Source organism: Papaver somniferum, chromosome 8 (assembly GCF_003573695.1).
Source record: "Papaver somniferum cultivar HN1 chromosome 8, ASM357369v1, whole genome shotgun sequence".
NCBI lineage: Eukaryota > Viridiplantae > Streptophyta > Magnoliopsida > Ranunculales > Papaveraceae > Papaver > Papaver somniferum.
The window spans coordinates 27,946,897-27,962,001 of NC_039365.1; the positions used below are offsets into that span (position 1 = coordinate 27,946,897).

A 15,105-nucleotide genomic window follows, 5' to 3' on the forward strand; every position below is an offset into this window, starting at 1 on the left:
GAGGTGATTGATAATACTAAGATGTTCTTCGGGAATATAAGTCCGGTTTATGAATTGGTTCATGTTCACCTTGATTTATCGAAAGACGGAACAAAAACTCTTGGATATTTCTATGGGAGACAGATTTGTTCAATCCTATAGACTTTTATGTGTGAGACAGAGTTGTCTATCAAGTCTTCGAATTTGGGTCGTATAAACTCTTAGTTGTGGGTGAGATCACCTAAGGGAATCGAGTGCGTAGTATCCTACTGGGATCAAATTCGTAAAGAGCGCAACTGTACCTTGAATCAGTGTGAGATTGATTAGGGTTCAACCACAGTCCAGTCCGAAGTTAATTGGTAGTAGGCTAGTGTATGTAGAGGCTTAATATAATGTGGTGTTCAATCTGGACTAGGTCCAGGGGTTTTTCTGCATTTGCGGTTTCCTCGTTAATAAAATTCTGGTGTATGTATTATTTCTTTTCCGCGTTATATTTTGTTATATAATTGAAATATCACAGGTTATGCGTTAAGATCAATCAATTAGAATATCCAACCTTGGGTTGTTGATTTACATTGATTGACACTTCAACGTTGGTCTTTGGTATCGTTCAAATTATTTCTCTTATATTCAATCAGGATCGCATATTTCTATTTGCTGATTGCGGATTGAATTAAGAGTTATAGATATTAAACTCTTTGATATAATTTTTTCTAGATTGAGTCTGACTGTCTAGTTTATTCTCTAGAAAGTGTATTGGAGTAGTCCTCTCAGATTGCCAAACGAATTGTTGGGTGTGGTTGTTGTACCCCCGCATTTTCAATATCCTTTGCAACAGTTATACCTTCTACCATAACTGTTGGAGGATCATAGCCATTAACAAGAAGAACCCACGATTGTAAATCATGTGCTTGAAGAAAGGCACGCATAGCAATTTTTCACCATAAGTAATTCGAGCCATCAAAGACTGGTGGAACGTTTATAGAGATACCACTTCTGTCCAAAAAATCAGATTGCTACAAACACAGACTTATGAGGTCTTAGCGTGTTTTCCTGCTCTGATACCAATTGAAAAAGCGGGGGTCTAACAACCACATCCAATATTTCGTTTGGCAATCTGAGTGGAGAAAACTTCAATAATATTCCGAGAGTGAAAACTCAATCAAAGAATAATACTAAAGAGTTTATCTCTTTTTCTCAAATCAGTCAGCAAATCAAACAGATGGAAATCTATGAGCCTGATTGATGTGAGAAATACTTGGACGGTACAAAAGACCAATTTCCAAGATCAATCAAAATCATATCCAACAAACAAGGTTGGATTTATCAATAATGATTGATTAACACACAACCTGTGATATTTCAATTATAAAGATAAACAATATAATGCGGAAAAATAAATAACACAGACACCATAAATTTTGTTAATGAGGAAATTCCGAAAATGCATAAAAACCCCGGGACCTATTCCAGAATAAACGCACTGATTATAAGTTGTTACACCAATTTCCTACTACCTCGGACTAGATGTAATACCTGCTTCAGCTGTATTCAAGCACTCGTAGAACTCCCAGCAGAACACCGATTCTCTTTAGGAATTCTTCTCATAAATCTTCTAGCAGAACGTTAGTTCTCTTTAGAAGATGCACCAACACGATTGATACTTTTCGATCTTTTGTTTTCACAAAACACCGAATCGCCCTTTAGATGTAAATCAAGGTTTTGGAAATCTTGTGTTTGTTTTGAGAAAAATAATTACTAGTTTAAAGTAATATCAAAACGAACTTGTAGATTAGGGTTTATTATACTCTTCAAAAAATAGGAAGAGAAACCTAATGATTCTACAACAAGAACAACTAGAATAAATCTAGAGATATCTTGTTTAAAACTTCTTAAGGATTTTTACGAGATACCTTAACTGAAGTTTCCTTTCTAGCTTCTGATTTCGACTAACATGTGTTGGTATACGATCGGAAACTGAAATCTATCAAAACCTAGGGTTTATGATCAACAACTCTTGAATGCTTTTATATTATAAGAGAAAACCTTAGAATAGACAAGAGGTGAAAAACCTAGATTACAAGTTGTATAATCAATCACAAAGATTAAATCCAACTTGGCTTTGTGATCCCCAATACAAAGACTTTTATCTCACTCTTGTTCACGAAGAACATAAGATATGGAAAACAACCTTATGAAGCTAACACTAATTTTCCTAAGGGGATGAAAACGTGTAGCACTCATGAACCCTTTATTTATAGTGAAACAAGGTAGCTTGAAAACTAAGCAAAGTTATTTTCCTTTTACAAGACTCTCCTAATTTTATGAGTCTTTCTTAAGTTACAAGTCTTGCCAAAATAATTAAATAATTAATTAATTTAGCAAATATTATATTTATATGAATAAATCACAATTTATATTAGGAAGGAATCACAAACACTATAATATGGTAATAGAATATGTTTGGAGTAATAGATATCTTGCCTAGATAAAGAAACATCAAAAAATTGACCAAAAAAGGCTATTCGTCACGTAATTGGGTTCAAGTCCGTGAACCGTTACAAATAGTTCGTGGATTATCTCCTACTAACGAATTGTCACAGTTTCAGCAATACTTAAAACTGTTACTTTAATAAATCACTCATAACTTCATCGTTATAACTCGGAATTGAGTGATTCTTAGATCGCTGAATTAGTAAACTCATTTACTGTAACGTGAGAACTTTTCCAGGGATAAAGGTTATTGTCACAAAAGTCGTGGCTCAAATAACCTCGAGTATATATACATAAATATACATTAACCGTAATAGGAATTGTTCATAGAGTGAGCATTTGTTTCGATAGATTAGAAAGGTAGAACTGAACAAGAATCCAAATGAAGTCAATCACCACATACCTTTGTTGATGAAGTCCTAGTTGATGTCTTCTTGTAATATTCAAGAATAACTCTTCTTAGACCTAATCAAGTCATAAACTATCTTTAGTATACTAAATCAAGAATGCATTTTTACAACTAAAATTGACAACTAACTTGACATACCAACGCCAGTGGGTTCAACCGAGCAATGCTCTAACATTTTCAACGGGCATCGCTGCGATAATCCAGCAGAAATTTTCCGGATGGTCACCCATCCCTGAATTGCTCCCGCCCGAGCACACTTATCTGCAGAGTTTTCTGCCAACACTGGAGCCAATTGTGATGAAAAGGCCTCGGTGTTAAAGAATGACAAACCATTACTTATATTTCATTCAACTAACCACTGCCCAATATCGGGGTATTACAATACCACCACCTTAAATTGGAGCCGTCTTAGGCTCCAAAATATATATACAAGCTCAGATCTCCGACGTTCCCTGCCCCTCATGAGAAGCACCTGGACCAACCTTGTCCAGCGTACCTTCTCACACTCAGCAGGTAAACCGTCGTCGGCTCTGATACCATTTGTAATGACCCGTCCCTCCACTGATACTGTCCCCACTTAGCCACTGCGGTTATCCGGCAGTGTGGGGTTTTCAACGGGCATCGCTGTGATAATCCAGCAGAAACTTCCCAGATGGTCACCCATTCCTGGATTGTTCCCGCTCGAGCAAACTTAACTGCATAGTTTTCTGCCAACTCTGAGAAAATTGTACGGAAAAGGTCTCGGTGTTAAGAAATGAAAAACCATTACTTATATTTCATGCAGCCAATCACTGCCGTATATCAGGGTATTACAGTGGGGATACTGAGGAAACTAGGTAACTAGAGGTGGTTTACTTGGTCTCAACTATATGAAGTTGGTGGTGTCTTTTTATAGCGGCTTAATTCTGAGGGTATTCAAAACTAGACTAGGTCCCGGAGTTTTTCTGCATTGGAGGTTTCCTCGTTAACAAAATCTTGCTTTGTCATTTACTTTACTATTGCATTATGATTGTTTAGTTATAATAAAGTAAATACACTGTACGTTTATCTGAAGCACTAGATATTGATCCTACGGTATATCCGCGTTATACCGTAATCAATTTGATTATGTTGTTGTTGTATCGTCTCGACTTTGTCCATAGACGATCACACAAGGTATTGAATTTAATTATAGGTTGATATCGAAAATATTGTGGTGTGCTTGGTACCCTCGTCATTTCAATATGAACACTGAACCAAAAAATTGAAACTCTTGGATCTGGAAAGGAACCCTAAAAGACATAAGCAACATTTAGTAGCAAAGCACCTGGAAAGTTGAAAATGGTAAAAGAATCTAACATCCGGGAAGATCACTGGATGAAACATTAATTATATTATTATCTCTATCAAAACTTGATAACTGCCCCAGTGATCTTATTATGCTTGAACATTTCATTCATGAGGATGGCACATGGATATCCCAAAAAAACCAACTGGTTCTCCCCTGAAGAAGCTAGAATTATTCTAAGGATCACTACCCAGCCTGGAGAAAAGGGTTAGGTCCACTGAAACTTAACCAATAATAGAAAATCTCCATACAATCTCCGCTAAAATTGAGAAGTACATGAACGATTCGCAACCCATGAACTGTGACTGCAATTGGAAAATGGATATTGTCCCAGTCATCCAGATTTTCTTATGAAGATGTGCTCATTGTATTCTTCCCACAAATGCTAAAACTGCAAGCATTCTCCACTATATTGATCATATCTGCAAGTTACCCAATTTTGTCACGCGTGTTTATGAGTTGTCCTGCAGCTAATGATGTTTGGCACTCTCTATGGCTAGGATCATGGGGAATTTGGATATAATCTTTCTTTCATATATTGGTTCAACTCTTGGTTTGATGCCAACAATTACTCCCAACTTTGCAACAGTACTCATGCCATTGCCTGCTGGTTTATCTGGAAGGCAAGCTGTGAGTTTGTATTCAAGCACATTGTGCCAAATGCTGGCCAAACTGCTAAAAACATCATGAAGCATACTTTTTCTCTTAACAGGGTTCACTACAGGCAACATCACTGTATACTAGGCAGGACAATCATGACCATCAAAACTTTCTCTAGGAGGAGGAGATGCACTCTTCAAGGTCCTACTACCCTAACCTACTACTCTGCACTAACATCTTATGATTTTGCAGGAGTCTATGTTGGGTCTAGAGGACATCTAGGACACAATGGAGAATGAGGAGACACAAGGGAAGCAGATTTAGCGTTCCCATGGCCAAAGATATGCAATGCACAATTTTAGAAATCCAGGCAGAGAACATAGAGATTCTAATCAGATTCACTCTAGTATCCCAGAATGCCATTCAAGGAAGGTTTCAGAATATCCAAATTATCTAACGAACAGAATGTGAAAACTCTAATCAGGAGGAGGAGAATACTTCACATTCTGATCCTACTGTACAGAGGAGATTTATTAAACAAGATCCACACTGAGATAAAGAGGGGAAGAGTTACTCCACGGTAACAAACAAATTAAAACAATCGTATTAGACGATATTAATATTATCGTTGCACATCCACTCGAATCCAATGAAAGATACGAATAATAAAAGTAATTGGATTTTGTTCCTTGATTACAGTATGCACCGGTCTTCCTACTACTAATCCATCAAAGGTTTTCAGTAGCTAGTACTCTCGGGCTTGTATGCGATGAAACTAACACATTGTACTTGACGAACGTTGTCGAATCCGATGATTCTGATGAATGAGTCTGGGTAAGCAGCCTTGGCTTCCTCTAGCTCCTTGACAACCTGGGAAGCGTCGGTACAACCGAACATGGGTAGCTTCCACATTGTCCAGTAACGACCATCATAGTATCCAGGGGTGTTACCGTGTTCACGGTACACGAATCCTCTCTGTAGTGTTTCACATAATTAACATGAAAATATGGTTAATTTCTCAGGAAATTACTACTAACATGTTAAGAAAAGCAAAGTAATACGTACGGCGTCAAATTCCAGGCAGGGAACCCATCCATTACGGAGAAGGTAGTCGACTTCCTTTGATAATTGCTCGACGGTCAATGGGGGAAGGTATGAGAGGGTCTCAAACTTCTTCAAACCGGTTGGTGGCCATACCTGCAGTGTGCAAACATCAGAGTCATATATAAATCCCACAGAGTTTAAACTGGATACTTGAAGTTATAATATTGGTACCTGCATGCAGTTAACTCTTCCACCGTTGCTGGCAACAGAGGTGATATCGCTTGATTTGCGGGTAACAGGGAATGCAGAAACTGATTTCAAACCACTGAATGGTGCAACCATGCTAGCTTGAGCGGGAGCAGCGCTCCTTAGGGAGGCGACTGCAGCAGAGGAAATCATTGAAGAAGCCATATTTTTTTTCTTTTCACTCTACTTTCTTGTGTGAGGTTTGGCGAAGAAGATTTCTGAAGAATTAATAGGCATTCCCTTCCTCTACCACCTTATGATGGCCTTTCAGTTTGCCAGGTTGTCATTTATCTTATCTCATCCATAGATTGGAGGCCTTGGACGCCTTATGTGATGGGTAAGATTCAGTTTTTAAGGTAAAGCGAAGAGAAGGCAAGAGATGGTGATACCTGGTCCAGGATCAATGTCTCAGGTAAGACTTTGGCTCAAGTCTGATGCAATATACGGTTTACTTATTTCGGTTTTTCGTTTAGCTTAGTGTGGAAAAGGAATAAAGCTGCTCCATATGATGAGATCAAGGCCTACTAATTAAGCTACAAAATAAATTATGGTTCCACATCATATCTCTAATCTCTCCAGTATCTCTCTTTATTTCAACCCTGAGTGTCTGGCGGGCAATATAAGTTAGCTTTTGCAAGAGCCTTCCAGAAATTAGACAGATTTTGCTTGAAAATTCTCTTTTTCTAATGTTATCAACTTCTAGTATAGCACAAAAATCAGGAGAAAGAAGCACATTCAGATAACCTTCTAAAGCATACAAAAACTTACCCAGCAGGACAAAAACTTTCTGTAGTCCTATTATTGTTCAATGAATTTATCTTGCCTGCTAAAACAAAAAAAAAAACACAAAAAAACCTTCTCAAGCATACAGCCTGAAACCCACATCGGAAGACCATAGAGCCGAATGAACCCAGCAGCATCAGCCTGATCATAAATCTGCCAGCTCTCAGATGATGATATATCTTGTCTGTACAAGCTGTATGGCCTGTACTACCTGTTGCAATGAATGATCCTTTATATATTTTAGAGCCACGGATTTTGTCGTGGTCTCTATAATTCTCTGCATGAATTCCTCCATTGATTCGCAGAGTGGATGCCCATCATTGAACTCATGATCATTTTTATGTCAAACAAAAGAATTTCAGTCAGATTTACAAGCAAAACTTCCAAACAGACACAACTTTCCCTGTCTGAAGACAGATAAAAAACTTCCTTTCCAAACTTTCGCTATCCTCCTGTGCACCTCATTGCTTGGGAAGGATGATAACATTTTAATTCTCAGCTGTGAACCCTCACGGATTTGCAAGAAAGATGGAACGAGATGCCTCCTAAAAAAGACATTGTGATATGATCTGATACACAGAATAAAAAATCTGACATTCCGACCTTCCAAGTGTCAGCTTGAAGTTAAGATGAAAAACGTAAGGTTTATGCAGTGGGCTAAGACATCCATAACTCAATTATACTGATATGCTGCTCAATAACTCTATAGGAGATTATTAGATATCGGGCCAATCAGATCAGCATAAAGGCAGGCGTTGCTGAAAGGGTATTGATATATCATGTTAAAGCAGTATATACTGTTTTTCATCATTCAATGTTCATTAAGTAAAAAACTACTATGTGCAACTCGGACAAGAAATTGAAATAACTGGACTATACTAGTTCAAATTCACCTGTAGACCCAGTTATTAAAAAAGAGTACTAGAGGAAAGAGTGCCAAATGGCATTTGAAAGCTTGAAGACTTCAAAATCTCTCAGGACATGGGGGTAGACAATGGAGAGTAGTCATAAATTGGACTACATTAGACGATACTCACTTGATGTCTTCCCCTCCTATATTCTAGACATGACTATACTTTCTTTCCTGATGTACGAAACTCAATCTACAACTGAAAGCAGGCATTGCTCTACCATTATTTACTTCTCCTAATTCTAATTGTAATTCTAATCTTTCTGCAAAAATTATCCATTTTGTTAGCTGGACTACATCCACAACAAAAATTCATGAAATAATAAACCCAGATCTCATAATAGTAATATAATCATAAAACCCAAACTTCAAATCTAATCAAAGCCATGAATTAGATAAAAAAAAAAGAGAGAGAGAGAGAGAGAAGTAATTACATGGAAACGATGATGATCTGATCCGAAGTGAGAGGAGAAGATTGATCTTGAGCTTTACAAGTATCACAAGACCATCTAGAAATAAAAATTGTTCTTCTTAACCACTTCATCTTTCTTCTTTCTCCTGTGTTACTGTTTCTTCGTTTTCGTCTTCATTTGTAGAGATTTCAGATGGAGAAGAGCGGGAATAAGTTGACGATGAAGATGAAGATGTATGAGAGAATATGCGGATATGTTCGGTGGTAGATGAAATACAGAACGACGGTCTATTTGGTCATTAATCACTTTTGGTGTTCTCGATCGGTGGAACCATAAAGATAAGTACAAACATGCTTCAAAAAAAGACCGACCCTCCCTCTCTCCTCTCTCACTAGTTCCGAAGGAGAAAAAAGTTTTCTTCACCGGCAACCAGGGTTACACAAACGTGGACACGAAACAACGCCGTACATATATATTTTATTTTTATATATATTCATGTATTTTTTCCAGCAAACTCAAGTGTTTCGATCCTAATAATTAAAAAATGATGTTACATATGTATAAATTTCAAAAGAAAAGTAGAGATCGGTTGTTTATACACGTCAAATATCAAGCAATCAATCACTATGAAACACATGACACAATTCTCTTGGAACAACACATGTCCAATCAAGGGTATACGTGATATCATTTCCAATTACAAAACCCCAATAAAGACCTAAATGATTGATCTCAATATTTGTCTTTCTTCATTTAGTTAATAATAGTAAAAATAAAAGAATAAGTTTAAATGAAAATGAAAAAAATAAATAAAAGACGCTTCAAACCCGATTCATCAATGCGTCCAAATCATATGCGCGAGGGACAGGCACGCAGATGCGTCGGACACATATTGTCTCAGCGTCTCATGCGCGTCCCGCGTCCGTGCAATTCAACCGACAGCCATCTCCGGCTCACATCTGGTCCTTTTGGGGCCAGATCTGGGCGGGATTTTCTTTCTCTTTCCTTGTTTTAGGTTAGATCTTTGTTCTTGGTTAGTTTCTATCATGGTTCTTTTTTTACTTATTGGTAAATTTTGTACACCCTTACTGGTGTTTTTATCTCCCATATTAGAGAGGTTTATCTCGGTTTTAATGGTCGTTCTTGTGTTTCACTTGGGATGTTTTTCAACGACGAAAACTTCACTATTGTTAGCTCCAGCGACGAAATCTTCACCATCTATTTATCTGGCGACGAAATATTCATGAATGATGCTTTTGGCGACGAGATCTCCATCACAAGTTTGAAGAAATTTGAGCAAATCACTCCAACTTTTGGAGCACATCTTTATAAAGAAGAAAAACAAACAAAATGGTTGGAATACACTTCCGAGAAAAAACAATTCTTCCTCCGGCTTGATCAGTTCTTATTCATGCTTATATTTGTTCTACAATAGTAATTCTTTTTTTCTCTTGTCGGATTTCTTGGTAAACTTGTACGGTGTGTCTATTGGTGTTTTCTTAATTTTGATTTTAAACCCATTATAACCTTGAACTTCCATTAATGAAAATTTTCTTTCATAATGTAAAATAAAATAAAGAAAAAAAGACATGCTTCAAAAATAAGAGGAAAAAAAATGAGTACAAGTCACAGTAGTTTGAGCCTAGCTATATGCACCAAATTTTGAGGCATCGTGTTGTCGTGCCTAAAATTTTACTCTGGGACGACCACACGGAAAAAGTCTTGAAGATCGATAAGTTGATAAAATAAGGTCATCATACAGTATACGCAAAATCTTTTTATCATCGGAACGACCGAAAAGAATTCCTTCTATATTTTCACTATAGGTCCTAAAAATGCATTGTACGCAATGTTTTTTTTTCATTTTAAATATATTTGAACGGGTATTGGTCGTGTTTCCTCGAAATTGAGTCGACAATCAGAGAATCATTGTCCCGACTATGGTTAGGAGCAATTAAAATGAATGGAAATCGACCCGATTGACGGCTAATACGGCATGAAAGCGGCCACAAAACCGTCACCTAAAATTTTAATCTTAATATTGATCGTTAATTGCCAACAAAACTCAGTCATCGGATCTGGAACTGTGACATAAATGTTACGAAATAAGTGTTACGTAAAGTATAACACACATAAATGTTATAAAACAACTCTTACCAGAAGTATGACATAACTGTTACGAATAGTGTCACGAGAACCTCCCTCTATAATTCCTCTAACCCGCTGGGCACTCCAAATTTCGGTCGTCTGATACTGCTGCAACAGTCATCCAGTGTATGCAAAAGTCTTTTATCATATATTATTTGTAATGGTTAAATTATCGATTAGTTATTGTTAATAAACTGGACTAGCTTTTGTTAATTAAGATTAAGTGTCGAAAATTATGTTAGATCAATGAAAATGATTATAAGTGGATTTAGAAAATCGATTTGAGCTAAGTTAAACCAGGAAAAAACAAAAAAAAGATTCAAACTTTCATATAAGTTTGTGACTAATTTACGGCTAGAAATCAAAGTACGGGTTAGCTGTGAACAAACCTACATGAAGTCTTAATATCAATTGAGAATCTTATTTTTACTAGAATCACTACACATTTTACGACTAGGAAAATATCTATACAACGAGGAATTTTATTTTTCAGATTAATGCATGACTAGGAATTCTTCGTTTTTTAGTCTAAATAAGTTGTAAATATCAACCTTACAGTTGAGAGTTCATCAATTCCTACCTGTAATTACAAAAATATCTAACTTACGGTTGGGAATTCATGAATTCTCAGTGTAATTCGTTATTTATGGCTAGGAATTTATCTATTCCTAGCCATAGGTTATTTGTAAGTTGAAAATTGAATCCCAATTTCATCAATCTAACCTATTAAAGCAATCAAAAATAATAAAAAATGACGGGTTTTCCGAATCTTACTTAATAGTAGTCATTGCTGGAGGATTGACTGATGTTTAAACTTCTTCATTTGTTGTGGATTCATCATCATCACTTAAGAGAAGAAAAAGAATAATAAATTTCAGATTTTATTTTTATTTTTATTTTTGAGTAGTTATTAGATTTAAGTTTAGTTATGAACGAAAGATAATCTAAACTTTTGATACTAGGTAAGTTTCCCTTCTCCATCTTTAGGAAATTTAAATCCTATGAAGATCTTAAAACTATCCTTTGCGGCCTAAACGGTCCCATTACGATGTGGTCGGGCCACATACTCTTAGTATGTGGCCCCTCCTTCCTTCTTGACACGTCGTATTTTCAGCCGGTTTTTTCCATAAACAGTTTTAATAAAGTAAGAATCAACTGCTTATAAAGAGAATTATAACTTCCTAAGAAAATCAAAAACAATTTTAATCGTGGTAAACCCTTTTTGCTAAAAATCAAAAACTTCCCATAGTATAAGAGCTTCTCCAATGGTATGTGGAGATAAATGTCAAAATCCACCTAAGATACACATCCATTTTATCTAAAATCCTTCTCCAACCCTGATGTCTTAACCAATGTATGGATGACTTTGGCTTGAATTGTCTACCATCCGAGTCAGCTTTTACTTGATTAAATTGACTTTAATATGTTAGAGCATTGCTCGGTCGAACTCTCATGCGTTGTTATCTCAAGCATGTTTGTCAATATTAGTGATCAAAACTATAAGTCTTGATTTCTAGTCTACTATAGCTAAGTCTCGGACTAGGATAGAAAGTGCAGTTGAGAAGAAGAACTCCATGGAGGATCATCATACAAGACGAAAAACTACTCAAGGAACTGGTGGAACTTCATCGACTAAAAGGTATATGGAGACTTGAACTTATATATCACTCAAAAGTCTATCTAATCTATCTCCTATCTTGATACAAAAGTCGTTTTGCTATATAGACTTTGATTATACACATTTGGTATTTCGAGCCGAGTTTATCTCGCCTATCTATTTCTCGAAATATGTGTTGGTAAGCTTTCGCTTTGGCCAAGTTCATCTTTACCTAGTGACGGAAGTCATGTTATGTTTCAATCACTTTGAAAATTGCTTTGACGAAAAATGGTTTGTGAATTACAACTATATAACGTCCTCTAAGAATATTTCAATGATTGAAATGAGAGTTTATATTATATAACCATTGTTGGATATAAGCATTGTGTGGAAACACATATATGTATAAGTCCTTATTCCTTGAACCGAAGTTTGCGAACTTTGTTGATCAAGAGAACTGGAACAAGAGCCGTGAACCCAGTCCGCGAAGTGGCGGAAGTTCTCGACCCGAGAAAATCTGCTGGAGTTTGTGAACTCCTTCCGGGAACTTAAGTCCGCGAACCCAGTCCGCGAACTTGAGTTGGTTATATCTGAAAACGATTGTTTGTGAACTTATACTTATATAAACTAAGGAACGCATTTGCAAACCATGGCTATAAAGTTCATGAACCGATTCGAGTGAATCAAATCGTTTTTGCTTCGATTGTATCTTGTGTAGTTACATGAGATTTCATTGCAATTGAACAACTCTCTAACTAGTTCATTTGAGTCATTTGAACTAGTTATGGTGAAGAAGAATATGGTTGATATGAAAGTGATCATATGGATAACCACTTGGTTAACTATTGTTGAACCAACTAATGCACAAGTTTGGGTATGGTTATACAAACCTAGAAACGTGCATTTCATTTATGTGTGACAAGATAGGTTTTCGATCTAACGGTTGAAAGATATTAGCTTGAATCTAATCAGGTTTTTATCTAACGGTGAATATTGAATGCTTTGTTACTAAGCTAACATTGATTGCAAACCCTGATTTGAAAGATTATATAAGGGAGAACTCTAGCAACTGGGAAACCTAATCCCCACACCTTACGTGTGATACTAGTTGTATAAGTTAGAGTCGATTCTCCTTTAACCTTTGGTTTCTTATTAAAAACCAGGTTAACGACTTAAAGACTTCATTGGGATTGTGAAGCCAGCCCGATCCTACTTTCTCGTAGTTGTGTGATCTGATCTTGCTGATTCTATCGTATTGAGTACAATCGTGACGATTGGCATGGGATTGATATCTCCGATAGGCAAGATATAAAAGTAGTCACAAACATCTTCGTCTTATCGTTTGTGATTCCACAATATCTTCTTTCGCCGCGTCGATTAAGATTATTGTGAGGTGATTGATAATACTAAATTGTTTTTCAAGAATATAAGTCCAGATTATCAATTGGTTCCTGTTCACCTTGATTTGTCAAAAGACGGAACAAAACTCGTAGGTATTTCTGTGGGAGACGGATTTATCTATTACTATAGACATTTCCGTGTGATACAGATTTGTTTATTCAAGTCTTCGACTTTGGGTCTAGCAACTCAGTTGTGGGTGAGATCAGCTAAGGGAATCAAGTACGTAGTATCCTGCTGGGATCAGAGAGGTAAGGAGCGCAACTGTACCTTGGATCAGTGTGATATTTATTTGGGTTCAACTACAGTCCAGAATGAAGTTAGTTTGTATTAGGCTAGTGTATGTAGCGGCTTAATACAGTGTGTGTTCAATCTGCACTAGTTCCCAGGGTTTTTCTGCATTTGCAGTTTCCTCGTTAACAAAACTTCTGGTGTCTGTGTTATTTATTTTCCGCATTATATTTTGTTATATAATAGAAATATCACAGGTTGTGCGTTTGAATCAATCAATTGGAAATCCGACCTTTGGTTGTTGATTGAAATTGATTGATACTTGAACATTGGTTTTTGGTACCGTTCAAGTGATTTCTTTTGTATTCAATTAGACTCGCAGATTTGTATTTACTTGAGTAACAATTGAATCGAGAAAGAGAGATATAACTCTTTGATATACTTTATTAAGATTGAGTCTAGTTGATTCTCTTGAAAGTATATTGGAGTTAGTCCATACAGATTGCTAAGTGAAATATTGGGTGTGGTTGTTGTACCCCCGCTTTTTCATAATATATTAACTAACCATTTTTAGCTCTAATAAAATTTTAATTATGGAAAATAAAATTATACTAATTAAAAGAATAGGTTACATGTAATACTGTTGGAGATGGATTGTTTTCTCACCCTAATTTTAAGGAAAAATAAATCGAGGATGTCTTATTTGTGTTGTCACATAGGAAACACACACAATGACCATTGGAGAAACTCTAAGCGAAAGAAGTTGAAGATCACTTTTATGAATCAGCCAACAATAACGAAGTAGGCAAGTCATTATCAAACCTATGATTGATTATTTGAATATTGATTTCTTACCGAATTATAGTTTGATTAGTCAAGTAATGATGAAAATGGGTGACCAAGATTGAAGTTACTAGGAGGATTATCCTTTCTAAGAAGAGGGTTTGATGTTTTCTGAAAATTAGTTTTCTTATTTTTTCCAGAAACTGAAATTGAATATGTTTATAAGAAAATTCACCATTTTTAGGTAATTTTGGTTGTATAATTCCATTTTCTTTGATTGTCAACTTGGCTCTATTGTAATATATGTTGTCACAATTTTGGATAATATGATAACACTTGATTTGTATTGCATTGCAGACAAGTAATGGGTTAGATGGAGGGAATAGATAATGCCATATTGTTGGATCTGAATGTAAGTATAGATGAGACAATGCTCGATAACGATTCAAACAGTGTACATTGTAATAATGAAGAAAACGATGAACAAATATTCGTTGAAAATGGAGAATTGGTCGAGAGTTCGAATGATATGAAAACTGAGTACATCCCAAAATAATTCCTCTTATGCGGCTAAGAATACAATCATATGTTAGTATTAAAATTAGCTTTCTTTTGAACTTTGTTCAGGGGCAAAAAGGAACTGTATGGGCACATTTACGTTTTGGTTGGAGTGAAGTCAGAAGCTGGTGGAAGTAGATACATCATCTGAGTTAGTCAGAAGGGTAGTGTTCATTGTTTTTGTTT

General features: G+C 36.1%; 1 protein-coding gene across 1 annotated transcript; it reads right to left on the bottom strand.

The window, feature by feature from the left end:
* Window positions 1-5,363: 5,363 nt before the first annotated feature.
* Window positions 5,364-6,328, bottom strand: LOC113304659 (ribulose bisphosphate carboxylase small chain 1, chloroplastic-like). The gene is made up of 3 exons (XM_026553799.1): window positions 6,084-6,328; window positions 5,874-6,005; window positions 5,364-5,783 (listed from the first exon to the last, which is right to left on the bottom strand). Exons 1-3 carry the CDS (start codon window positions 6,261-6,263, stop codon window positions 5,547-5,549), a joined length of 549 nt encoding a protein of 182 aa, XP_026409584.1. The 5' UTR covers window positions 6,264-6,328; the 3' UTR covers window positions 5,364-5,546.
* Between the last annotated feature and the right edge of the window lie 8,777 nt (window positions 6,329-15,105).